Source organism: Pseudopipra pipra, chromosome 1 (genome assembly GCF_036250125.1).
Source record: "Pseudopipra pipra isolate bDixPip1 chromosome 1, bDixPip1.hap1, whole genome shotgun sequence".
Classification (NCBI taxonomy): Eukaryota; Metazoa; Chordata; class Aves; order Passeriformes; family Pipridae; genus Pseudopipra; species Pseudopipra pipra.
In genome coordinates, this window is record NC_087549.1 from 149,523,824 (window position 1) to 149,550,897 (window position 27,074).

The 27,074-nt window shown below is 40.7% G+C and overlaps 1 protein-coding gene across 5 annotated transcripts in view; it reads left to right on the forward strand.

Moving 5' to 3' along the window:
- Positions 1-5,028: 5,028 nt before the first annotated feature.
- The window catches only part of XYLB (xylulokinase), a 93,518-nt gene continuing 71,472 nt past the window's right edge, over positions 5,029-27,074 (forward strand). The window contains exons 1-8 of one of the 5 annotated variants that reach the window (XM_064638689.1): positions 5,029-5,309; positions 11,974-12,056; positions 12,933-13,002; positions 14,378-14,458; positions 15,767-15,853; positions 17,087-17,215; positions 18,310-18,375; positions 22,121-22,193. In XM_064638689.1, coding sequence (XP_064494759.1) covers positions 12,991-13,002; positions 14,378-14,458; positions 15,767-15,853; positions 17,087-17,215; positions 18,310-18,375; positions 22,121-22,193 — 448 coding nt within the window. In that variant the 5' untranslated portion in view covers positions 5,029-5,309; positions 11,974-12,056; positions 12,933-12,990. Of the gene's footprint in view, positions 5,310-6,793; positions 6,875-9,163; positions 9,334-11,466; positions 11,531-11,973; positions 12,057-12,932; positions 13,003-14,377; positions 14,459-15,766; positions 15,854-17,086; positions 17,216-18,309; positions 18,376-22,120; positions 22,194-27,074 lie in introns of those variants that run through there. The other 4 variants (XM_064638694.1, XM_064638674.1, XM_064638664.1 and 1 more) reach the window with 4 other exon arrangements.

The window sequence follows — 27,074 nt, forward strand, 5'->3', positions numbered from 1 at the left end:
AAAAACAGTAAACAAAATACTTTGTCAGACACTGTAGATACTTTTCAAGTTGCCTTCTCTCTACTGTAGAAAAAGCATGTTTGAGTTTTGCTGATGTATCATGGCTTTAGTAGATCTACTTTGATACTCTGCCTGCAGTTGAGACAAACATCTGGTGCTCTGTAGCAAGCAGTACCTCAGGAATTGCCTTGTTTGTCCAGAGTTCTGAGTTGCTGTCACATGGAGTCTGCCTTTGGACCTTCAGGCAGCCGATTTATACATTGGGACAGGAGATTTAATTAACTTCATTACAGTTTGAGCTGGCATTCAATACAAACATTATTAATGGTCTTAAAAGTTACCCAACCTTTTTAAAATTCCAGTCACACTTTTTGACTCTCTGACCTCCTGTGAAAGTGACTTGTGCAACCTGACTATGTGTGGCAGAAGGAATTACCAGCATAGCACCCTTGACCCTGAAATGTAGGCTCTGTTCTTCGAATATGTGCACTTCACTTCTCATTGGAAGAGCATTTAATGTATAATGAGTTTGTATTTGATCGGAAATTATTGTTAATTATTTGTACTGTACAATTCCCTCGGGATCATGGAAAAGCCATCACACGTAGTTACACAAATGGTTTATACAAGGCAGCCCCTTCCCAAGCAGTTGCATGGGTAGGCAACAAAACCAGAAATGGGCTAAAGGAACCAAATGCCCAGTGAAATGGAGGGAATGAATCCAGGTGGTACAGCAGAGCTGGAACGGGGAACAGAATTAGTTTTTATTTTGCTGAGCCAATCCTGTATACATGGCAGTTTGCTTCCTTTTCACCGAAAGCTTGTGAACAAAGCATCTTCACAGAATCATTAGGGTTGGCAAATACCTTTAAGATCACTAAGTCCAACTGTCAACCCAGCACTACCATGTTCACCATTAAATCACATCCTCAAGTGCCATATCCACACATTTTTTTAACACTTCCAGGGATCACTTCCCTGTGAAGTCTGTTCCAATGCTTTACAACCATTTAAGTGAAAATTTTTTTTCCTAATATTTAATCTAAACCTGCCCTGGTGCAACTCAAGGCCATTTCCTCTCATCATGTCACTGGGAGAAGAGACCGTGACCTCTTTTCAGGGAGTTGTAGAGAGCAATAAGGTCCCTCCTGAACCTCCTTTTCTCCAGGCTAAACATCCCCAGCTGCTGCAGCTGCTCCTCATTAGACTTGTGCTCCAGACCCTTCCCCAGCTCTGTTTTCCTTCTCTGGACACACTCCAGAACCTCAATGTCTTTCTTGTAGTGAGGGACCCAAAACTGAACACAGGACTTGAGGTGCAGTTGACTGAGTCTCTGCAGGTGTGTATATGGGTTTGTCAGCATGTGTGTTCGTGTGTGTACACTTTTTATCAAGGCATGAGTGCGTATGTATATGTACACACACACACACACGTATACTTGTGTGTGTTTTGTGAATAATTTGCAACCACAATATAATTAATGAAATGAATTGCGGGTCTAATGTATGTGACATTGCAAAGAGCATGAGGTTAATCGTGGTTTTGATGTATAGTGAGCTGATGTAGCTAAGCCTTGTTATGCCACTGACATAAACTTGAAAATGCATTGTCCATGGCTTATGTTCTTATACCATAGTGGGACAACTTCCTTTGTGCCCCTAGCCCTTTTAGGTGTTGCTAATAAATAAAAATAAATTTGTATTGTCGTATCTGCACACCAAATTATGATTTCTCTTTAAATCAGTCTTTAAACCGAGTTACTTGGATCTACAGACCCCTGTACACTTTTACAGTGCACAGCAGGTGGCACTATTGGAGTGGCGTGAATGTGTATTTGCCTGAGCCTGAAATGTTAGAGGCTTCCATTTGGGTTGTAGATTCCTGAGGAATATAAGCAGACAAGCCATGTCCTAGCACTGGCACACGTATCTCCTAACAGCACTACAGGTTCTGAAAATTTATTGCTGTGATTGGGTTTGTGTCAAAACTTGCCTTTCCTTAATTGAACAAACTCCTGATCAAAACATCATCTGAATGGTTTTTGTTTGATTATCCACTGGAGTCTGAAGTGCCCTATTTCCCTTAAGTCTGTTCTTCCATCACAATGGAACCAATTCTTCATTTCCTTGAGGCAAAATAAATTTGAGAATATTTCATAGTCCAAAAGCAGTGGCTTTTAGAACTTGAAGTAGATGTTTACTGCTCTTGACCTTGGCTGCAAAATCTCATTTAAAAAGATGCAACTAATTTTATCTTATACTAATTAATTTGTGAGTAGTAAATTAGTTTTTTATTAAAAAGTGTTTGGAGGACCTTATAGGAATAATTGTTGATTTAAAGATAATTAAAAATGCTCATAATGGTTAACTGACTGAATGCATTTCCTGTAACACTGGGTTTTACTGCACACCTGAGACCAAAGGTATATTATTCATGATATTCATGTGCTGAGTTTAGACATGTCCAACACTGTTCATGGAGGTTAAAAAGATACAATACAAATATCTGTAGATTTTAACTGGCACTGAGAAGATAAAAGTTACTGTGATAATCCCCTTTTTCTAGCTTTCTGTTAGTGCTTTTTAAATTTTTATTTAAATGCAGTCTTGCAGTGTTAGAAAGTGACTATTTTATTCTTAGAAAATGTAACAACAAAAAGAAAGGTAGGAACAAGATGGCTGCTATTGTTTCGGCTCCAGACATTATTAGTAAAATCAACAATAATTGTTTACTTTTTAAATGAGATTTTTGATAAGAGCACGTGTGTTTCTATTGTTTGAAAGCACAACCTTAAGGCATGCCCCAGTTACAGAGTGCTGTGAGTAGAGCACAGGACTTTCTGATGGTGCAAGATCATTTTTTGGTGCTCTCTGCATGCCCACACTAATGGGATGAAGAAGTCTATGACAGAAGTTTTCTGGATGATCTCAAGGTGTTTCCTCTCATCTGATCTTTCATGGGCTTTCAGACATAAAGAGTTCAAGTGTGTCAAAAGGAAGGAGGGTGGCCCAGCTCTCCTTCAAGCCCCTCTGAAGGTTTTTTGAGCGTGGGTCATATGTAGTCCATCTTCACGTTTCTTTGATAAGGCTTCTACTTTCCCTTTTTATTTCTCGTGTCTTTAGGCAAATATAACTAGGTAGTGTGTGTGTATGTAGGTATATATCAAATATCTCTGATCCTGCACTCTGCCTGGGTGTCTCTAAAGGCTTAAATCAAACACACCAAAAAATCAGCCTCCAAAATTTAGCGTCAGGAGTTGTTCATTTTGGAGTTCTGCTGTTCTTGCCCACCAAGAACTTCTGAGATTCTCTATTGGAAGTGACAATGTGCAGAGGCAAGTCTAAGAAGAAACTGAAGGTATTTATCAGTTAGAGATTTTAAACAAATGAATTCTAACATCTTCCCTTACAGTTTCCCTGACTTCTTTCTTAGTTCCCAGATTTCTTAAATTGGTGTGACAAACAAGATGGTTAGATTTACTGCATTTTGATGTCATAAAACTGTCCATGAAGAGAGGGTGAGCGGGAACTGAATGGCCTTCAGTAAATCTCTTCAGAGGATTCTGGAAATACATGAGGGTTCTTGGACCCAACAGATGCCTTAAATTCCAGTTACTGATAAATGAACTTCATATTTCTGGTACTGCTACCTACACATCTTTCCTATGCCAACTATCTCCAACTGTTTCCTATCCATAGAGTTATGAAGGCTACAGCTCTGGGAGGTGACAGCAGCCTGTGGTTATTCCTTCTCCCAATAGATGTGATAAGTATATAGGAACTCCGTGACAATTTCAAGCAGGGTCTAAACCAAACTGGATAGGCTATTTAGCTTCTCTGCCTTGATTTTTCCATCTGAAAACGACAGGATTTTGATTCTTTCTTGATTCCAAAAAGATTTTTAATCCTTACAGGATGCTGCTGAAAAGTGCGAAGTTTTTCCCTTATTTGTTTCCACTTCAGGCATTGTTTGAATAGGAATGAGTTTATCTTTGATTGCTTTTAATCTGTAAAATGTACTTATCTGTAAGCAGAGTTTGATAAGAATCAAGTACAGCATGAAAGAACTGGTTAATCTGTTGTTAATGAAAAGTTTTATCTGGATGACAACATCTTGCTCCTGAGATATTTGCTTTTGAGCATTGGGACACAAACCTCTTCAGTATTCATCTTCAAGAAAATCTGCTGGGTGTATAAGGTAACTTTAATAAGGCTTGCAAATGGCTGTAGTTAAGATAGTCCTCCAAAGATGGTGGTTAAGTACTAGTACTATTGTGAAAATGAATATGGACTTGGAATCTGTGCAGAGAAGGAAAGTCTCCTAAAAATAATTTGTTATTCAGAAACATCCTTCACTTCACTTCCATGCAGAAATCTCATGAGGAATTTGTACTGCACTTCATAATCACTGGTAGCTTAATTGAGTCAAGGAAATTACATCTGTAAAACTAAAGTATGTAAAACCAGATACAATTCCACAGTGCCTGATTCAGTACCCACTGAAGTCAACACATGTTCTACTGAATTCAATAGAAGTGAAATTGGAGGATTTTATGTACATGATTAAATAAAAGCTGCAAATTGACCAGTACCTATGAAACTGATGGTATAATTGAGATTGTGTAGTTGAGCCTTCATTTAAATTCTTTTCTTGTACCCATTGTTCCGTGTGCTGGTAAATGCTTTTATATGGAATCCTGCACCAATTCTTCACTCTCTGTAAAGGGCCATAATTTGCTAATGCAGTACCACACATGGGACTTTGAATATGCACAAGTCAAAAAATTAAATCAGCCAACAAGTTTGTGGAATAATCACTGTACTTAAATAATCTACATTTTCAGTCTCCGAGTAACAACTGTGCTCTGGGTTCCTCTTGTGGAACTCATGCCCAGGGATTTTGCTGGATCTTTGTACGTGATTTCATCGAATCACAAAACGGGGGAGGTTGGAAGGGACCCCAGTGGGTCACCTGGTCCAACCTCCCTGCTCAAGCAGGGTTGTCCTAGAGCATGTTGCACAGAATTGTGTCCAGATGGTTCTGAAATATCTCCAGTGAGGGAGACTCCACAACCACTCAGGGCAATCTGTTCCAGTGCTCGGTCACCCACACGGTAAAGTTCTTCCTCATGTTCAGGCGTTCCCAGCACAGTCAGTGAAATTACCGTGGATAACAGCACCTCGATCCACTGCTTTGAAACATCAAGTACTTATTCTTGCTGAGGGAATAACAAGACTCTCCACAGTGTTTGGAGGTATGGACAATCACAATGGTTACCCCAAGATCATGTGCAAAAGTAACTTCAGCAGGTAAGTGCATGTTTAGGAAAGGAAAACATTTTTGGTGTTATAATGCCATCTCAATAAAAAGATCAGAAATGTCATCTTTTAATTTATGGTACTGTGGTACTTTTTATTCTCTTGGTTAAACATTGCTGGAGATTTTGTGATAAGAGCACTTGCAATGCTAAGTAGAAAGGGAATGACCTTTAGAGCATTGCTGTTGTTCAGGTATCGTTCCAGCTGGCAGGTCTAGTGCTCAGGCTGGGATTTTTTTCTGTTTTTAAGGTGATATGTTAATATGTTGTTGTTGTTACTTGGAGCTTAACATTGTAAACATATCCCACCTCATTAGCAGCAGTGCATGTGACGCTAAGGCTACTTGGCAAAAAGGTTGGCATGTATCTGCCCCAGCTTACTGTGTTTGATGTTTGTGAGGCTAATTAAAGAGCTACAAGATTTCTTATTAGGAAAAAGGATAATTGTGCCAGCAGACCTAATGATGCTTGGTCTAACATGGGCTGCTGTGGCTTATTGCACGTTCATAACTGATGTCTGTATGTGCAACAACTCTTACTTGTTCCATTGCTTCTGCTGTGCTAACCTATGCTGCTGTACAAGTGTAAAGTACTTGTTGGGGGCTTAGAAATACTTGGCTGCCCTGCTACTTAAAACAGCTAGTTAGGTGCCCAAAGTATACTGCTGGAAGCAGAAAGACTGGTAGCTTTGTAGTTGCCCATGGACTTCTGTTACTTCTTGTGAAGGTGTGAGTACTTCCACATCCCATTAAATTATGTAGCCAGTATAAATCAGGATAGCTGGACTGCTGTCAATATAGTCATCCTAATTTATATCAAAGGTCTGGGCTAGCTGCTCTCTAGCTTATTGGCATGTCTCAGATGATGTGATGATAATGAAGCCTGGAAGCTGGGCTATCACTGTTTCTCAAGGAGTTCCCCTGTGCAAAGCAGAAGAATGCAGTGAAACCTAAGTTCATATCAGGGTGCAGCTGAGATCAGAGACAGGTTTTGATACTGGAAGTGAGAATAAAAAATGAAAAAATCTCAGTACGTAGGAATGTGGAATACAGTTAATTTATATTTTGCAAAGAATTGAAATAAATGTGCAATTGCAGTTAACTTGACAGTGGGGGAAGAAAAAAAAAGCACTAATTGGCATACTAGTTATAATTTATCTAGATAGCCAAGGGCCTGGGAGAGCATGGAAGTATTGCTTCTCCATCAGGTCAGAAACTAGTTAATAGGAAAAGGGGAATAAACTCACTTTTCCCTTTACTCTGCTCTGTGTGTCTTGAGTGATTAATCTGTGCTTTGCCTCAAGCTGTTAATCTGCAGTGGTGACATTTCAATTATAAACGGCATTTTGTCCGTCCCCTCTGGAAATTGTGGATTTGTCAGTGCTAAAACATTAGTAGTACATGAATGCAACTTCACTGATAAATGCAGAGCTAAACCTTGTTTGCTTTCAAGAAACTTGAATGCAGAAAGAACAGCAGCAATGCACATTTTCCATACACCAATAATAAATCTGAGAGAACGCTGCCTTGATGGGAGGATGGGCAACAGAGTGACTGGGTAAGGTGTTGATTCTCCAAACATCCTTATTTTCTTTTGAAAAACATGAAAAGTGAAAGCAGCAACAATGACATTCCCAATTTGTCCTCTGGTGAATTTTCCTACCAAATTGTCTTGTCGCCCTTGTTCCTAATTAAAGGAGATCTAATAACACGAGAGTGGTTATTCCCCAACTTTTCTCTGCTGTTTAAGTTAAATGATTTCTTGTTAATTGGGACTATTCTTCTGATCTGATTGCTGAAGAATATAACTGATTCTTACATCCTCATAAGATTGCTTTATTTATAAAGTCTTGTTTCTTTTCTACTAGCCAATATCTCCTTAAAAAAAAATTGCAATCCACTAATCTCTTTTTCTGAAGTAATTTATCATTCTTACAGCTTTCTTCAGAACTGACTTCAGTTTCTCTTCATTTTTGCAAGTAGTTACCTTCTGAAAATTGCAGCATTTCAAGCCTCAGCCTCTGAACCTGTTAATTGTTTATAGGGAGTATGCAGCCAGTGAAAGGACCGAGCAAGCCTTTCCTCCCTGGCTCACCAGTTACATTGTGCGTTAATAAAACCCCCAGCCTCTGTGTGTTATTTGATCCTTTGTTTTCTGGTATAAGTTACACTAAGGAAACCGTTCTTGGTAACATTTTGAAAACATTATTTCCTTCACAGCCTCTGGTTAAGTGAGACCTTTGTTCGGAACAGGTTCATCCAGCATGAGCTCCTTCCCCTTAGGAGAAGGGAAATTCCACCACTACCTGGTGGCCATTAATATTTTAAAGGTTTTTCTTTGCGATAATAACAAGAAATCTTAAAAGTATAAACCTATGGGAGTTAGGGCTTTGAGAAATCAGTGGGACTATTTAAAATGTTCAGTATATGAGAAAATTTTTTATTACAACTTTAAAGGCATTTCAAATTAAGTATTTGTACTGTTAAAACAGTTTATGATCCTGGGCATGCAAAACCTATTTGACTTCATTAAAGCTCTGCTGAGATACTGCCTTGATTGCAGAATGGAAGTGAATTTTACATGACCCTTCTTTTGATTAAGCAATTCCACTTTGCTCGTCACATACTATGAAAGGTAACACAAAAACCTAAAACCTCCCCAACCCTCCCAGCTGAAAAAAGGCAAACTAGAAAACAAAGCTTCAGCCAAAGAAACAATTTGGTGTTTTTTAATGGAATACTGTGTAAGTGTGTTTGCGCTGATCAGAGTGTGATACCACAACACGGCTGGTACACAGTGATGGGATATTAAAATTTCATTAATTCCTTTGGACTGTGGTTTGAGGTTGTTGTGGTTCTGGTTCCTGGGTGGTCTCTGCACTGGCCCAGGTGCTGCCACTGGGGATCCCCACGTTATGGGCACTGGTTACTGGTGCTCAGCAGCCCCGTGCATAGCCCTGGCACAGGGTAACCCACCATCACATCATCCCACCATCATATTACCCCACCATCACATCATCCCACCATCACATCATCCTGATACTGAGCCCCTCAAGATTGAATAAGGGTTTGAGTCAAACTTTGCAATTTCTTTTTCTTTTTAGTTGTTAATCAGTAGCTGTAGCTGGACAGTTATGATTAAGCAGTTGCACTGTGAATTTCGTATGCTTGGTTAATCTGTTGTTTTAAGGAAAAGGGAAGACAATCCAAAGGTGAACAAGAGGCACTAAGAGTGAAGTCAGCAGGACTGAGCAGAAACTGAGGGATAGGTAATTCAGGCAGTGGGTGATCACGACCACTGACTAATTGACCACCCACTCAAAGCACACCCCAGACTGAAACGCAGGGAAGAACTGTGCTTGTGGACTAATTAGTATGAGAAGCGAGAGAGACAACAAGCAAATACGGGGTCGAGTACTAATTAATAGAAAACTTATGTAAATTGTAACCAATGAAAGCTGATGCCTCGGTTTGTTAAAATGTATTAATAGTGTAAAGTTTTGATGACTGGTGAGCCAGACTTTTGTGTGTTACCGCCTAGAGCCCTACTTTGTGCAAATTAGAGTAAAATACAGAAATACTTCGCCTCAGTGTGTGAATTGGTGCTGTGAACCGAGGAACAAGCCTGCGTTTGGGACAACGATCCCCCCATCGCATCACCTCCCCATCTCATCACCCCCCATCTCATTACCCCCCCATTTCATCACCCCACCATCGCCTCACCCCACATCACCTCAACCTCACCATCGCCTCACCCCCAGCCCGAGCTGTTCCCAGCCCCTCCGTGCGGGGTTGGGAGCGGGCTGGTCCCGCTCCCAGCGCTCCCAGCACTCATTAACCGCGGTGCTGCCGCTCCGCGGGGCCGGGCTGGCGGCTCCTGCCCGGGGAGGCCGGGCCAGCAGAGCCACCCCCTTCCCGCTCCCTGCCCCGGATCCCGGGTGAGGGCCGTGCTGGGCCGTGCCGGGCCATACCATGGCCTCTCCCTGCTACCTGGGCTGGGATTTCAGCACGCAGCAGGTACCGCGCCGCCTCCCCCGCCCTGCTCTCCCCTCCCTCGGCCGGCCCCCTGCATGCAGGGCGGCGGGGCTGGGGCCGCCCCGGCTTCCCCGGGCCCTGCCCCGAGCGGGACTGGGCCGGCCGGGAGGGTCCGACCGCGGCGGGAGCGGGGGCTGCCCCTGGGGGATGCGGGGGATGCGGGGGATGCAGGGGATGCGGTCCGGGCGGCACCGCCGCCACCGCGGCCGCTGCGCTGCCCCCAGCACAGAGCGGGGACAGGCCTTCCTCTTCTCTGCTCCTTCCTCCTCGGGCGGCTTCCGTCCCATCTCAGAGCCTTCCGTTCTCCTTTTCCTCCTCCCAGCGGCGGGTTTGCTTTGCAGGGCTGCTCACGGTCCCCGGGCCCGGCCGGGGCTGCAGGGAGCGGAGCGCTGGTCCATACCCAGGGCTCAGACAGGATGCAGGAAGGGGAGCGGTGTTCCATACCCAGGGCTCACCCAGGATGCAGGGAGCGGAGCGGTGTTCCATACCCAGGGCTCAGACAGGATGCAGGGAGCGGAGCGCTGGTCCATACCCAGGGCTCACCCAGGATGCAGGGAGCGGAGCGATGTTCCATACCCAGGGCTCACCCAGGATGCAGGGAGCGGAGCGATGTTCCATGCCCAGGGTTCACCCAGGATGCAGGGAGCGGTGCGATGCTCCGTGCTCGGGGCTCGCACACGCTCCGTCTTGCCACAGCTGATGCCAGATAATCCACAGTCACACAGTCCTTATGGTTGGATTGCCCAGAGAGGTTGTGGAATCTCCCTCACTGGAGATATTCCAGAACAATCCAGACGCAATCCTATGCCACGTCCTCTAGGACGACCCTGCCTGAGCAGGGAGGTTGGACCAGATGATCCACCGTGGTCCCTTCCAACCTGACTGATTTTGTCATTCTGTGGAAGGGACTTCTGGAGATCAGCCCAGTCCAACTGCCCTTCCAAGGCAGAGTTACCTGGAACAGGTGACACAGGAATGTGTCCAGGTGGGTTTGGAATGTCTCCAGAGAGGGAGAATCCATGACCTCCCTGGGCAGCCTGTTCCAGTGCTCTGCCATCCCCAATGTAAAGAAGTTCTTCCTCGGGCTGAAGTGGAATTTCTTGTGGTTTGTTTTATGGCCATAATAATTCCCAGTGCCTCGTGCTGTAAGATGTTTATGTGCCATGGGCACTGCATGTCCCTGGTTGTTCTCATGTCCTCTTTACCTACATAAGTGCATCCTTTGTCCCTTTCTGTTTGCCCCATATCGTGTCTGAAACTGTGGGTTGCATGTCCTAATGTGTCCTGCTTCCCCATCCTGCTAGGGATGTGTTAAATATCCTGAAAAGGAGTGCTGGGACACTTCTCTACACTCAGACCACATGGACACCCCTCTACCTGCTCTTATAGGAGCTGTGATTTGCACCCAAATCCAGCTTTTCAGTGTCCTCATGGGAATCAAGACTAGTAGGATTGTGAACATGGATGCTCAGATTTCTGCTTGAAATTCTGATTTGTCAACACATTTGGGTATTGCCACACTTGAATAGAAACGGCTGAAGTTGTGCAGAGGCCTGAATATGTTAAAAACAGGTGTTTGAGCATAAATCACTATTATGGTGCTGAAGTTTGGGAGCTTGAAGACACATCCAGGTTAGGTTGATCAAGTGCTTTCAAGGGGATGTGCTGCAAGCAGAGAGCCAATTAGGCTGCAGTGGGTCAGAGACATTTTTTGAGCTAGTGCACTGTGCCAGTGCATAGGTAATGGCCCTACTTTAGTATGGCAAAAACAGGGATGGCCTTGTGATTTGAATACAACTCCTTAAGATGAACTTAGTTTTTGCAGGTTTTTTTTGGTTTTTCTTTATTTTTTTTTTAATCTGTTCCTTTAACAGCACTTTGCACTCTCTCCCTTGTTGAAATAGGCGTGGAACATGAGCTACTTTCTCACTTTTCTTCTCGATTGTTACTATTTTCCTTCTGAACTAGGTGAACTTAAGTGAATACAGAGAAGGGAAGGTTGTGGTACTCTCCTAATTTGTGCTGGCAAGAAGGCTCAGCTTTATGGAGTTACCCTTTTGGATGTTGCTTTCTGTGTGTTGCATAAATTCAGAATACACTTGTGTAGAGCCCTCTGAGCTTTGCCAGACTGGGAGAGTTTCATTTACTCACCATCTGGGGAGCAGGGAAGGTCCTCAAGGTACCCTAAGGGTCTGTTAAGTTCCTTGGTAAAATGAGGCCAAAAAAAGGAGGGGGGAAAAAAAAGGCATATGGCATCTTTAATCTCAGATACTGTATTCTTTGGAGAAATTGCAAAACTGGTTACTATGATGCAAGCTACAAACCTGGTAATTTGTTTGCTGTTTCTTAGCAAATGCCTGCAGCTCGATCTTGTTCATTAGAGGAGAAAAAAAATGAGGAGACAGAATACACACAAATAAAAATACATGTTGCTGAATAGGTGGCATATTATTCACATAACTTGTTTAATGTAAAATTGTACCCATACTTTCAGCAAGGTGTATGGATTGGGGTGATCTTTTTTTTCCATTTTGTCTGTGGGAATTGAATTATTACAAATGAGTTATCGGTGCTATTTAATTATTGCTAGGTTTTGTTAACTTCCTGTTTTATATCTTCTAGCTGAAAGTCATTGCTATTGATGAACAGCTGAGAGTCATTTACGAGGATAATGTTCATTTTGATAAGGACCTTCCGGAATTTAAGTAAGGCTTTTTGTACTTCACCTGGATAATGTAATTTAAAACTTTGGAGATTGGGGTGAGGGGACTGTTTGATCTCATTGGCATGTATAGAGGCATGGAAAAAGGTCATGCCATGTTCATGTTTCATACTTGGCAAGGGTAGTATATGCTCTTGCCTTCCTTGTATGTAAATATGGCAAGAGCTTCCGAAAGGAAATAAATTAAGAAAATACACCCCAAAGTATTACATATAAATAAACCATTTTTTTTTTCTTTTTTTTGGGAACTTCAGACTCATGGACGACTTGATTTTTTTGGGACATGAAAGTAAGCACTGCCTTTGTGTCAGGGCAGAGTGCTCTCCTAACAACAAGAAAATTACATGAGGAGAATATCTGAAAGACATTTGGAGACAAATTCAGTTGTTCCAAATCCCACAATAAGATGTAGGATGACAGTATTTGTTTACTTCAGCAATAGACTAGAATTGACAAGTCATCCTTCAGTCACAAGTTTCAATAAAGTACATTTATTTACTTGGTGGTTTAACAGCAAAAGTTAAACTTCCTTTTTGAGGTTCAATTCTCAAATGGTGACAGTCAGAAATAACCATGAATTACAAAGAGGCAATGAGTAGTATCAGCACTGGACTCTATATCAGACCTTACTTCAGGATCAGGGCCTTTCCTTGAAAATTATTTACTTTGCAATTGGGTCAAACATGTCACCTCCTAGGAGCTGGCTTTTACTTTTTCATGTTTCAAACACCGATCCTTTCTCATAACATAAAAAAATATAAATTGCAAATTCTCTTTGGTCATTAATAATCTTGAAGAACTTTGCTTGTCAGGGAATAAAATACAGAATTTACCAAGAGAAAATCCTGTTTTTCTGTAGGACTCAAGGTGGAGTCTATATTCACAGTGACAGACTGACAGTCACTTCTCCTGTGCTCATGTGGGTCAAGGTATGAAAAAGCTTTATATAGTTCACCTTCTTTGCTGTTACAGAAATGGAAATTTATTCTGAGCAGAAGTAAAATTCATCACTCAAATAAACATAGTTCTTTTCCTTATATTCTGTTTCTTTTAAGTGTTATTCTCTTGTCTTTGGTATGCAAATAGTAATGCTATCAGCAAAAAGTGGAAGTTGCTAACAGTTTGATGGTTTTTTTTGTTTGTTTCTTCACTCTCTACTGTTACAGCACTCTGTGTATGAGAAATGCCTTCCTGCCTGTCCCTCATTTTCCCTCTTTTTTCTTTGTACAGTAAAGGGGCAGCTGTTACTTTGCCTGGCTTAAATCTATGTTTTCGTAGCATCCAGGTTACCTAAACTGTTTTTTTTAGAATAAACTCTGCTAACCAATTGATGTCGCAACTGGTAGGTGGTGAAAGTGCACTTTGTTCAGTGCTTGATTCCCAGTCACTTTGACTGATGTTTATTTTTGAAGTACAGCATTCTTTTCTACTTTAAAACAGGGCCTTCCTTGCTTCTGTGCAGATTCTGCAACACTTGCTCTCACATGGTACTATGTAAATCTGTCTTACTAAAGGCATTTCAATAGCTAAAATATTTGAAAGGTCACAGAACTACTGTGATCCACAGTATTTGACAAAGGTTTGGTAAATTTGCTTGTAGCTGGTCTTTCGAGGCACAATGAAGAGGAGCAGTTGAAGTTATAAAATTAAAAGTATGATGATACAGGTATATGATGTTTCTTTGGAAGTCTTGCAGTGCCCTGTTTGTCCAGACAGTCTGGGAAATGGTGATCTAAGTGAAACTATGTAACTATAAATTAATTTTTGATTTTAAACTTCAGAAAAATGAGGTTCTTCAGGCAGGAATGAAATTCACTTGATTTGGCCTTATATTAAAGAATCTGTGAGTTAGCTGATACTGGAGGCAGTGGTATTGAGGTTACTCATGTCTTGTAGGATGGAGTGCAGGATGCACCCTGTTAAGATTTCAGAGGTTTCCAAAAGTAAGAACAGAAAAAGATAATCCTGCTTCGTGTCTGGCACTCTTGAAAGTGCTTTTTAATGAATTGGAATTCTTTAACTCTTGCCTCTTATTTAGGTTTCAAAGAATGGATCTTTGTGATTCAGCTTCTTTAAAGATCTTATTTTTCCTCTGTGTGACTCAATTTTTCCGTTATGGACTCTTGCTTAATAAATAAATTTATGCAACTTCTTGAGAAGTCTATAGTCATTAGCTAATTTTTCATTATCTACCAATGAACTCTTATCAGTGATGACATGAATTTATTGTTTAATTCCAGATTGTGAGTATGCATAATTTGATAGCTCGTTACAATCATTCTTGATTCTATTTTTTTGTTTTAGGCTCTGGATATGATCTTGGAAAGGATGAAATCTTCAGGCTTTAACTTTTCTCAAGTCAGAGCTTTGTCTGGTGCTGGCCAGGTTAGTTTATAAATTAAAAATCAGTCTTACTGTATTTCTTCAGTAGAGTATAAGATACAGTGATAAATTTAGTTTAAATAATTGTATTGCAGAAGACCATAATGGCATGAAATAAGATAAAAGCTTCTATGTAAGTGTTCATAGACACATTTCTCAGGGCAGCTTGACACCTGAAGCACACAAAGCAATCATTACAAGATAGTGGGAGTGGAGGATGAAGTTTACAGTGCAGTTGTTTAGATCAGTGTAGTGCATAAGTACTTGGTTTCCTGTTGTTTTAATTCTTTGTGCATACAGATTCTGAAATGACAGGGATCATTTTGAACTTCAGCAGATCCAGGTGCTTGTGGAAAATGGGGTAGAAAAAACAGTGAGGAACACAGTTTGCTGAAAGCGTATTAACATCCTATCGAGTACAGTTTTTCATTGTCTAGGAAGGAGATCTTACTGGGAACAACAAAACCCAAATGATATGAGTCTTTGATGCAGAAATGGCAAAGATGCTGCCATGATTTAGCCTGTAGTGCATAATGCCTTTTCTTGGGATTTATAAAACCCACCCTGACATTTAGTCAGTGAGCCAGTCTCCTGGTTCTCTGGTGAAACAGCATTTCACAGATGATATCCAGGGTGAGAACAGCACCAAAGTGATAGTTAATTCTGACATGTGAGGTACAGGCTATTCATCTTGGTTTATCTGGCACTAATTAATCAAAACTATTGCTTTGATCTCCACGTTTCATAGATGGCAGCTAAAAGTCTGAGCAAAGTGTCTGAAAATCATAGCTGGTATGAAGGTCTCTGTTGTGAATTCTTCAGTGGAACAGAAGTGAGGGACTGACAAGTAACCTCAGCTTACTCAAGTGAAAAAAGGAAGTGTATTTCCAGATTGCCTGTATTCCCTTTGTTTTAGCCAGCCTCCAACAAGGTGGGCAGGCCTGTCACTGGTGAATCAGGGAGCTGTGCTGAAGTAGCACAGAACTAAGTCTTGACTGTGGAGTCCTGGCTACAACCTGGAGCCTTCAAAGAAGTATCTAATGCCATTAGCAGTATAGTAACAGTTCCCACTAGAGTTTTCAGTAGTTCAAAATAATTTTCTGGTTTAGTACGTGGTTTACTCAATCTTAGAGTTTCTTAATGACACACTTGATTTGAAAAGGTGCATTTTTTGGTCCTAGTTTGAAGAGAGTTCTCTTGTCCCTTAAAGTTCAAAATTCAGATCAGGATATGAACTTTGCAACTTGGGAGAGCATCTCCAGCTTCTGTTTGGGAGGGCATCTCCAACATCTGTTTTTGTATTTCCTACAGCAACATGGGAGTGTGTACTGGAAAAAAGGCAGCATCCAAATTTTAAAGAATGCATCATCTGAATTGCCTTTACATCAGTCACTAAAGGTAATGTGCCCAAAATCTCTGAAGGGAAAGCTACACTGTCCTTTTTCTGATGCTTGCACATTGCTTTTCTCCTTGCAAACCTTTCCTCTTATTTGGCTGAGTCTCATGCCCCTGCAGCATAAATGAAATGTAGTAGTTATTCCTTCAGCTCCAGGGCTTTTGACATTTTATTTTCTTCTGTATGACAATACATTCTTCTTTAAATGCTTACAGGTGCCAGTGGGTGTCCCAGAATGTTTCTGCATCAGAGTAACAGCCTGTTTGTTCTTTTAGGAAACGTAATCTTTTTATAAACAACCTGTGAATACTTAACTTTTTGTTTATATATATATATATATACACATATACATATACATATATGTATATGTTTGTATTGACCAAAAATTTTTATGAAAAAGACTATTGTACCTGAGTTTACTTTCAGTGCTTGTGATTTCATTAGTTTATATATATAAATAATATATAATTATTATATATATATAATATATATGTATTTTATATATACATACATATATATATATAAAATAAATAGCCCAGTTTACACTTACTCTGAAAGGATGAAGTGTAATGCTCTGTGGACACAAACTCCTAACAAGTACATTGTTGAACCTCAACATTTTGTATGTGTGTGATCTGTAAACTTTTATTAAAAAAGAATAATAGGGAGGAGTCAAATTTCTTCTAAAAGACCCTTACCTTCCTTGCTTCATGGTCAGAAAGGTCATTTGTATGTTGAAAGGGAGATTTTGTGTAACCAGTGTATTAAATGATTAGTTCTGGAACTATCTCATCCATTTCTCATGGAAATGGGATTAAAATGCTCTCTGGTGATGTACTAAGTCTCAGTTGTATTTCCAAATGATTTTGCCAACCATTAAAGAGAAATTTGTTAGTGGAGCTGTGGAAAGACAATCTAATTGTTTGGAGAGGAGTCCAAAAAGGGGCTGGGGTTTTGGCTGCTGGGGGAATGTACTGAGACATCGTGCTGCAGGGTCTGTGAAGTAACAGCACAAAAAGCCTGTTGCTTCCCTCTGATGCAAAGTTTGGGTTGAACTTTTCACCACTGACTAACGTGCTGCCCAATATCTGCTTTTTGTAATTATTGAGAGGAAACCAGAAGTGTCTCAGAGAACTGAGCAGTGAGCTGATAACGTATGGCTGCTCTATTTTTATTACTCTAGCGGGGATTTCTCAGAGATCAGACTTACTAATAAAGGGCATTGTTCTTTACAGGGGTGTTTTTCTGTCAGTAACAGTCCCATATGGATGGATTCCAGCACAGCTTCCCAGTGCAATGCCCTGGAGGAAGCCGTGGGGGGAGCCCAGCACCTGGCGAGGATCACCGGCTCCCGGGCCTATGAGGTGAGGAATGGGTGGGGAGAAAGTCCCCAGCAGAACCTTGTGATGGGAACAATTCTGCCATCACAGGGCAGCAGGTAACCATCAACCATTAACTGTGAAAGAGGGAGTTTTTGCAGTAATCTCACAAAGGAAGATGTGGAAATTTTACAGTGAAATTAACCAAACACTGGAAATTTTGCTGCAGGAGGCAGTTGGAGTGAGCATTTGCCTGGTGGTTCCCAAATGCGCTGGTTGGTGGCCATGCTTGCAGTCTCAGGGCCTGGTTGTCCCCTCGGAGCATCTTGTGCAGCCACATTTCCATTGGGATGGCAATCCAGTTTGTGTTACAGGTTTATTTGGGGTAAATCCATCCACCTGTTTGTGGATCACTGCTCTAGGTTACTTCTGCAATTTAAAGACTGGCCTTTTAATGTTCCCTGGAGGCATCTCAGCACCTGGCTACTCATACTGTTGGTTCAACAGAATAAGGCTTTAAGCTCCCAAATGGATGATTCTGTTTTTGAATTGTCATGCAAGGTTTATGGCTGGTGTTGAAATTAGACTTCACATACCACTAGCAATTTATTTTTAACTTGTTAAATGTTAGGTTTCAATGTTACAAGTTTTTTTATTATTTGATATAATATTTGGATGAAAAAAAATATATTCTTACACCTATTTTTAGCCTATGCTGGAGTTGTTGCTTTGAGTATGAAACCTCCTACTTTGCTCCCAATTCACCTGCCTCACAGGCAGGTACATAGATCATATAGCTTAAAGCTTTTCAGGGATTTGAAGGCAGCATTTGAACTGTGCTTGTTCCTGTGCACAGAATAAGTCTGATTCATTCCATTGAACTGTCATTTCTGAAATGTAAACTGGGGGTAGTAATGCTTTTTCTCTTGCCTTTTTTTTCAAAAGGTGAACAAAATTCTCATAATGAGACTATGTGTTATACCCTGTTTAGTGCAGATTGCCTGCTGTGCACTGACTTTCATCATGCATCAGGCAAATTAAATATCCAAAGTGCAATGTACTGAACTCATTACACAGAGTTAATGATTATTGACTCCATTTAGGGTTTGTGTTTCTAAGCGTTTGCATTTCTTTCTCAGCGTTTTACAGGAAACCAGATAGCAAAGATTTACAGCCAGAATCCTGAGGTCTACAAGCAAACTGAGGTTGGCTTAACTTCAATACCTTTATTGGCAAACACAGTTGAAAAGCTTTTAAAATTAATTTTGTGGGGATGTTTTTACAGACCTTTTTACTAAAGAGTATTTTGATTCTTGTGTTTGAATGTAAGCCTGAAATTGAAAATTTTATTATTTTATTTATTTTTTTTTGTTTTGTTAAATTATTAGTAGCTGGGCAGATTAAAACCAGACATCAGTTCTGTTTTGAATGTTATATTTGTCAAGCTGGTGAACACAGCTTTAAACTGAAGTTGCTGGGGGAGGGGAACTTCAATCCATCCCTGTTCTACCAGTTTGATGCCAGTGCTGAAAATAGATACCCAGAGCCTGGAGAGGGATGGCAGGAGAGCACTTGAAGGGCATCATCAGCCAGTAAGTCTCCTTCACTGGGGGCCCAGCTTTAGTGCCTGTGCAAACACATGGGATTTAAACAAGAGGAGTTAGAGATGTGCACACACCTGCAGAGTTATGATCCTATTGGCATCATGGAGACACGGCAGGATGGCTCCTGTGATTGGAGTGTTGGAATGGAAGGATATAAGCTCTTGTAAGCTGGTTAATATTCAAGAATCACCTCCTCCAAGCTCCCAAGGGATACATCCCAACAAAGAGTAAGTCAGGCAAAAACACTAGAAAACCTGTGTGGATGAACAAGGAGCTCCTGGACAAACTCAAACACAGAAAGTAAGCCTATAGAGGGTGAAGGCAAGGGTAGGTGACCTGGAAGGATTGCAGAGAGATTGTCTGAGCAGTCAGGGATCAGGTTAGGAAAGCTAAAGCCCTGAAAAAATTAAATCTGGCCAGGGACATCAAGGGCAACAAGAAAAACTTCTATTGGTATGTTCATGATGAAAGGAAGAGTTGGAAAAATGTTGGCCCTCTCTGAAGGGAAGTGGGAGACCTGGTTACCCAGGCTATGAAGAAGGCCTGGTACTCAATGACTTTTTTGCCTTGGTCTTCACTGGCAAGAGCTCCAGGCACACCACCTGAATCACAGAAGGCAAAGGCAGGGCCTGGGACAATGAAGAACCACCCAGGGTAGGAGATGATCAGATTCAAGACCATCTAAGGAACCTGAAGGTGCACAAGTCCATGAGACTTGATGAGATATGCCCATGGGTCCTGAGGGAACTGGCGGATGAAATGGCTAAGCCACTATCCATCATATTTGGGAAGTTGTGGTAGTCTGGTGAAGTTCCCACTGACTGGAAAAGGGGAAACATAGCCCCTATTTTTACAAAGAGAAATAAGGAAGAGCCAGGAAGGCCGGTCAGCCTCACCTCTGTGCCTGACAAGGAGCAGATCCTCCTGCAAACTATGCTGAGGCACACGGAAAATGAGGTGGTTGGTGACAGCCAACATGGCTTTACCAAGGGCAAATCATGCCTGACAAATTTGGTGCCTTCTGTGGTGGGATTACAGCACTGGTGGATGAGAGAAGAGCAACTGATGTCACCTGTCTGAATTTGTGCAAAATACTTGACACAACATCCTTGTCTCTAAACTGGAGAGACATGGATTTGATGAATGGACCACTTGGTGGGTAAGGAATTAGCTGGATGGCTGCACTCAAAGAGCTGGGGTCAAGGGATTGATGTCCAAGTGGAGACCAGTGATGCGTGTGTTTCCTTGGGAGTTGGTATTGACACTGGTGCTGTTCAGTGTCTGTATCACAACACGGACAGTGGGATTGAGGCACCCTCAGCAAGTTTGCAGTCAACACACTGGTGGGAAGGAATGCCATCCAGAGGGACCTGGACAGACTGGAGAGGTGGGCCTGTGCAAACCTCATGAAGTCCAAAAAGGCCAAGTGCCTTCCATTTTCCACTGAGGAGTTACTTTGATTCTATTAGTACAAATTAATTGTATCATTTTGTTGGTTTCCTTCTAATTTTTAATTTTCAGAAATCAACTTGCAGTTCCATTACTGTTTCAGTTTGACGTCTCTGTATCTAGCTGGGACTGAAATGCCATGGCTTGTAGCAAGTAAAAACTCCATGGAAAAATGATGTAAATGAGAGAAAGACTCCTGTCCTATGATTAGAATATGCCAAACATCGAGATCCGTGAAGCCAGGCCACTCCTGATTTTGTATTACTGCAGTTTTTGATAGCATTAATCATATTTTTTTTGTGTTTTTTAAGATCTCACCCCTGCATGAAACAGTTAATTTCATGAGAAAGTGAGTTGCAAAGTTGATCTATATTTTGTGTGAGAATGCTTAATTTTTAATTTTTTTTTCTTCTTCTTACCCATTCTCATTGTATAAGCTTTATATTAGTGAGGTATGAGATGAAACAGAACATTAATACAGTCTGAGCATAAGCTTCAGACTAAATTTAGAGAAACATACATTAATGGGGGGAAATGGGTCTGTGGAACCAAGAACTAGTCAGGCCAGTTTCAGTCTTTGAAGGCTGGTTGCATTGATAGCACCTTTTAGCAATAAAGCTTATGCAAGATGTTGTGTTCAAGTCCAAAATATCTCCCTGCCAGCATTGCTCTCGGGGACCCTCAAGAAGAAGCATTTGAGCTGTTAGCAGCTTGGCAATCTCAATGGCATGTGGAAGGTGGATGTTTTTCCTCCTGTAGGTCAGCTTGCTAAACTGGCTGATTCACAGTTTAACTTCATCCTTTTCCCTTCCATTTCAGGCAGCTAGTGCCCGCTGGGGCACCACAGAAGGTAGGCCTTTTTTATCTAAGCAAAATGTGATATATTCTTGGGGAGAGAAGCATGAAGAGCATCATTAAATTTCCTGGCCATTATAACCACCTCTCAGAGCTCTGGCTGTGGACTGTCCCTGAATGCTGTGTGAAGCAGTGGGTTTGTGATCATTAATAAAACACCTGTCACTGCTGACTCACTGGACCAGTGGAGACTGGATTCTGTTCAGTTATTGGGTGACAATCATATTTCTTCTGAACTAGTCACAGCACAGAATAAGGAATTTGTCAGCTTCTGTGCCAGCTTCTTGGGAACAGACAATGCTGGATCATGTAGAAAACTTGATGGCAGCTGATTAACTTGAGAGTTCACATGGCAGATGTGAAGTGGAAGCAAGTTCATGTTGGATCATTGTGTTGTGTCATATGGCTGGGGCATTTTTTGGCCAGTATTAGAAGCCCTACAGCTGGATTTAATGCAGTTGGAACATACCCTGAGGCAGAGCTGCATGTAGCAGTTCAGTTTAAAGCCTATTGTTACATCTCCTGGGAGTAATTCTTGGGAGGTCTGGGGTCTCAGCTGGGAGGAAGGCAAGGAGTCACATAAAGGTGCTGGCAGAACTTTGCCAGGGCTTCTAAAAAGCTTACAGACCTGCGCTTGGAGTGGACCAGAGCATGGTTTCTGGGCATTTCCCCTGTCATCAGCACACAGGTGGTTTTGTGATTTAGTTTTTCTTTTTCCTTAGAAAGTGTTTTCCCTTGAAATGAGATTCTGTAATACACCAATGTTGTGAATTAATTAACGATAACACAGAGTATGCTAATATACTAGGTGTGTTTTGCATGTTCAGAATGCAAAGCTATTAACAGCTCTTATAGTGCAGTTACTTCTGGATTGATATCTGCTGTATTACTGAGACAGTCAGAAGTGAATAATCCTTCTAGGTGTATTTTTGTGTGCTTTCTGTGCCTAGCATTAAACATCTATTAACATTTTCTGCTTTCAATTACTTAATTATTTACTTTCTTTGAAGTGAATACTGATGGGACTCACTTTTTCTTGCAGAGAATCTCTTTGGTTAGTAGTTTTGCAGCCTCCCTTTTCCTGGGAACTTATGCACCCATTGATTACAGTGATGGTAAGTATGTGGGCTTTCCTCGTAGTAACAATTTAACTAGGAAATTTTCCTCTCCATCCCCACCTTACATAAAAGGGGGACAAGGTTTCTGCTGTTTGTTTTCAGCCTTTAAGCATCAATGACAAGTATATTAGATTTTAAGCTAAGTTACTCCTTTCAGTTTGTTGCTTCTTTTGGCAATGCTGTCAGCTGTGCTCACCTATCCCCATCATACTGTGATTACCACTTCTATAAAATGGATCCACAGAAAAGATTCTTAAATGCAACCGTAGCTTTATTTACTGTTTTTTGATGTATAAAGGGATGTTGAAATATCTTTTAAAGACATCAAAAAGTTGTGGGTTTTTTAAGCTAGATTTCAGAGTTCTGATATTAGTTCTTGCTTTTGCTGGTTTAGCTCAGAGTTGCACAGGATGTGGACATGAAGTTTATTGTGATTATTTTTTCCTTGCCTAACTGGAGTGTGGCTCTTCAACAGAAGGATATTTTCAAAATGAACTAGAAAAAAAAAGCATAAATGAAGCAAAAAAGTACTAAACCCAGTTAAAAAAAAAAAATCTTCCATATCTCTCTATTCATCATAACAAAGACAAAAAAGTGACAAGGCTACTGTCTCTCTTTTCTATTGTGTGATATCTCAGTTACCCAGCTTTTAAACGGCAATTTTAAATGGCAATTACAAAGGAAACCACTTTCCTGGGAGCTGTGGTGTTATTTCTAAATAGCATTTTTGATTCCTTCTCTGAAACTAGAAGAAGATATATTTCAGAGCTGAAAGGTTAGATAACAAGGCTCTCTAAGGAATTTTTGCATTATAGAGATGTAGTTGACACCCATGTGTTAAGACCAACTCATTTTTTCTCCTTTGTTGTTCCATCAAAGCTCATAGGAAAAGACAGGACACCTCAATTTTAGCTAATGGACAACTTTCTCAATATCAGATCTTCCAGTTATACTTGAGACCTTAAAAATTGCAAAGCAATCCATGCTTATTTTGCAGCACTTGTGAGATTATTACATCTGTCTTCTGGTTCTGCTCCGTTGCCAGGTATTTTCACAGGTGAATTTTATTTTTTTTGGTGTATTATTGGCAACAATAACTCCTAAGAGATTTGCACTTTGCTCCTCAGCAGGCCCAAATACCGAGCACTTCAGCTGCTCAACCACCCACAGAATACCTCCATGTCCTGTATTTCAAGAAGATGTGGTGAGATCTTCAAGGTGCTTTTTCTCGTGAAGAAATATTTGCTTTTAATTTTTCAGTGAGAGCGAAGTGTTAATTTTGATTCAAATGTTTAAAATTATACGCATTAAAAATATCTTGGGTCTGAGGTGACTTTTTTAAAATAATGTTACTTTTCCATTTGGAAGCAAGTGGAGGAAAATTGTACTTCTTCAATTTCGGAACATGAAAATTTGAACCAAGAATATTTTAAACTACAGACACTTAAAATTTGCTTAATTGGAAAATTTTCTTAGAAAACTTATCACGTTTTTCAAAGAGCTCTGGGGCAACCTGCTCTGTTACACCTCTGGATATTTACAGAACTTGAATAAATGTTATCTCCTGTTTAGAGCATGTAAGATTATTAATTGTGTGAAAAAAGACAAGAGAACTGAGCAGTTACAGTTCTCTTTACAAGACAAAAGATTTTCTGGCATTGTAATTTTGCCTCATTCATTCCTTTTTTCTATTGACATAATGAGAGAGAATTCTAATTCCAGTAATAAAATAGAAGTATAGTGTGTGCAGTAGTTATTTGGATGCAGCTGAAAACCTTGTTTTCTTGTCATCTAGAATTTCTTGCCATTCACTTGATCTTTTAAGTTGCACCTGTGTATTGTAGTTTAAAATGCATCTCTCAAAATAATGTTCAGATAATAGACCTATTCTTCATTTCTGTAGGTTTAACTTCGGGTCATATCATCTTTAAAAGACCTTGTCAAATTGTTTAGCTCTGCACAATAACTTATCCCTGTAAATTTGCAGGTTATTGTAGGAAATGTGCTATTCAGTTTCAGGATTTTTTCCTTTTCTTCTTAAAGGTCCAATCTCTTAAGGTTCAAATCACTCCTTGTGAATGGCTGAGCACTCTGGGTGATTTATTTAAAAAAAATGAAATTACCTTCTAGTGGAATGAAGAATTATTTTCATTTATATTGTGCAGATGTTAAAACTAAGATACATTTGGGAACACTTGGGGCATTGTTTCTTTTAGAAGACACCTTAAAGAACAGCAATTCAGCTCTTGACCTAGAGAAGCTTTATCTTTTGAAATGCTTTTCTAAGAGCCTTAGGCAAATCATAGCTTAGCATACTTCTATCAAAAAATGATGTGTTGGACCGAGGCCTTTTCAAAAGGAGTGTGGTGGCCTGAATTTACTCCTAATGTAGCATGTGAGGTGTCAGCAGTTACACTGCTCATGGTTTTAGCTCACTGAGAAAGCAATCCAGAGGGGTGTAATACAGAGGCACTTACCTGCTTATAAACATGTGCAAATATTGATCTTTACTTTGTTGATTAATGAAACCAGTCAGCCTGCATCCTTCCATCCTTGTAATGAAAGTGTTTGTATTCTCCCCCATCTCCCCAAGTGTTCAAGCACTCACACTTTTGTATATGTAATAAATATTAGCAAGTCCCGATTGTGCTCCTGGTCATTTTATGCTAAAAGTATGCATTGAAATACAGAATCCTATTCATCCACATATTGACCTTTTCCTCAGTCCTTACTAGACCATGGTCTTGGCTTTTGACCTTCACTGCTGATGAGGTATCCATTTGGAGTGACGAGTGGAAGGGCTGCCTTTGATTTTTGTTTTCTTCCCTTAGTTCTCAGATTATTACTAATTTTATATGTTAAACTTTGTGGTGTAGATTGTGACTAGGGGTCCTAAATTTAGGAGCTCAGTGTGCATCACTCCTCATATAATCAAAGGGGTATTCAACTCTGGTTTTTACTTTCCACTGACTAGAGATTCTCATGCCCTCAGTTGGATAGGATGAATCCAGGCCAACAGATTAACAGTTCTTCTAAAATAGTTGTTTCACATCTTTTAAATGAGTTTCTGAGGTTGGGGGAAATTAGCTCATCTCTCTTTTCTCAGGGCCCATTAAAGTCTTTGTGCCACTATATCTACCAGTCAATAAACTGAAGTGGTTTTTTCGGTATAATATAAACCTTCAGTTATAAAGGTTAGTGATTTTCCTGTTTTATGCAGGAAAGATTGGAGGCTGCCCTTATGTCTTGCAAAATTGCATTGGAGGATACTGGTTAAATGTTTCTCAAGGCTTGCAGGGTGTGGAGCAGGAAGATTTTTTTCAAAAAAAATCCAGAGAAAACAACAAGTAACCTTTCCCTAGTAAAATTCCTATTTATTTAAAGATTTTGTTCCTTACTAATTATTGTAATTGAGTGAAGGGGTTCCTGACCTTTTAAATTAGGGATTTTTCCGGGAAAAGTTATAGATTTATGTATTTCCTCGTAGAAAGCCTTCTTGTGCCTGAGAACATTGAACATGCAGCTGCTTACACCCTCTGCCTCTGAGAAGTGCAGACGGTGACTCTGGTCTGAGTTTAACTTGGCAAGACTCAGTTTACCCTTGGAAGAAGGGGATGGCTGGGTTTAAATCTAGCTCTTTACAGTGATCCTCCTCAGAGAACTGAGAGAAGCTTGGATTATTCCTGTGTCTCAGCTGGAGAGCTCAACACTTTCTGTTTACAACACTGTGTGGAGCAATAGGTCCAGACCTGGCTGGTAGAGTTTAGGATTGGACTGCACAAATGTGTAATCCCTTTATAAATGTTACTAAACTCATTATTAAGCCTATGTAAAAAAGGCTGCTGGGAGTTGATAGGGTGGGCTCATTTGTGGCTGTGTGACCAGCAGTAGTGTATGTGTGGAGTGTGTTGCAGGCATGTGCCCTTCTGCAGAATATAAGCACTGCTGGAACCTTGTGATGTGCTGGCTGAGATGTGGGCTGCATCCTTTTTTTCCTCTACCAGCATAACAAGCATAGTTTTGTCCCACAGGCACTGCATATGGCATCAACTTCACCATCTTTGTGATTTTAAAGATGTACTGAATGGAAAGAAATTTCAGGTTTTCCATTGTGCTCAACCAAGAATGTGTCTGTGTTTCTGAGATAAATAAGTTATGGGCTAAATGGTCTTTAAAATGAAAATGCTGTTAATCTGGAATAAGACTACCATGTCCCTGAGCAGCACTAACCAGAAACACATACAGATTTTCAAGTCTAATGAAATGTGCAATTAAACGCATCCTAGAAACCTAAGCAAGGGCTGTGGAGTGCTCAGGATGTTATGTAGATATGGCCACTAACTAACTTCAATTAACTTTTAAACCAGCAATAAAACAGTGAGGAAAAAGCAGTGAGAAACCAAACCAAAACTGCACAGCCCTTCCTTAGATCTAGTGATAGTTCTGCTGAGGAAATAGGTGACCAAACCAGTTATTTAGGTTGTAAGGTTGCCCTCTTGCAGGTGTTGCAGTTTTCAGCTGGGCCGTTCAGCATTTCTGAAAATCATGACTTTGGTATTCAAAACTGGACTTTCCAAACTAGTCTCAAAATTAGAGGCTACGCTTGAAAATTTGTCCTCATGCATATTTTTGACTTCTAAGCTTTTTTTTTTTTTGTCATCTCTGAAGAGGGAAACATCAATATGGAGGAAGCTTAGTTAGCCTGGATTTAGATGCTTACAGGCTTCTCTGCTCAAAGGTAGGAGTAGTGTAAAGCCATCCCAACCAGGGAGGGACTTCTTCACTGTTAGGTCTCAGGTGAGCACAACATGCCTTCAAGTCACAGTGCTGCATCATCTTTAGTTAATTGCAGTGAAGTCTTTATCTAAGGTGGATGAT